The sequence below is a fragment of the Priapulus caudatus genome, unplaced genomic scaffold, assembly GCF_000485595.1.
Source record: "Priapulus caudatus unplaced genomic scaffold, Priapulus_caudatus-5.0.1 Scaffold35882, whole genome shotgun sequence".
In the NCBI taxonomy this organism is placed as follows: Eukaryota; Metazoa; Priapulida; class Priapulimorpha; order Priapulimorphida; family Priapulidae; genus Priapulus; species Priapulus caudatus.
In genome coordinates, this window is record NW_014612942.1 from 1 (window position 1) to 329 (window position 329).

At 53.5% G+C, this 329-nt stretch overlaps 1 protein-coding gene across 1 annotated transcript; it reads right to left on the minus strand.

The window, feature by feature from the left end:
- Positions 1-7: 7 nt before the first annotated feature.
- Positions 8-323, minus strand: LOC106820620 (acylase ACY 1-like; the record flags this gene model as incomplete). The annotated part of the gene is made up of 1 exon (XM_014825126.1): positions 8-323. A coding segment is annotated over one exon (316 nt), but the record flags the coding sequence as incomplete, so codon positions are not given.
- Between the last annotated feature and the right edge of the window lie 6 nt (positions 324-329).

Sequence of the window (329 nt, forward strand, 5' to 3'; positions counted from 1 at the left end):
CCCATGCCTCGATTTTGCAGGCTGATGCCGGTTTCGGGGATAACAATGCCCGAACCGAAGCCGTGATAGTTGCTCTGGATATAGGACACCATCATGCCGGATTCGTCGGCGGCGGTGAGGTAAACGGTGCCACTTTTTTTCGGTACGCCAAAAACCGGGCTGCCAGCTTTTTTCATGTCGATGAGTTTGGCGCGCCCGCGCAAGTATTCGGAGTTGAGTAATTCGGAAACCTCAACTTCCATCGTCGCCGGATCCGAGACATAACGGAATAGATCGGCGTAAGCCAGTTTCATCGCCTCGATCTGGCAATGTACCGCATCTGTCGAATC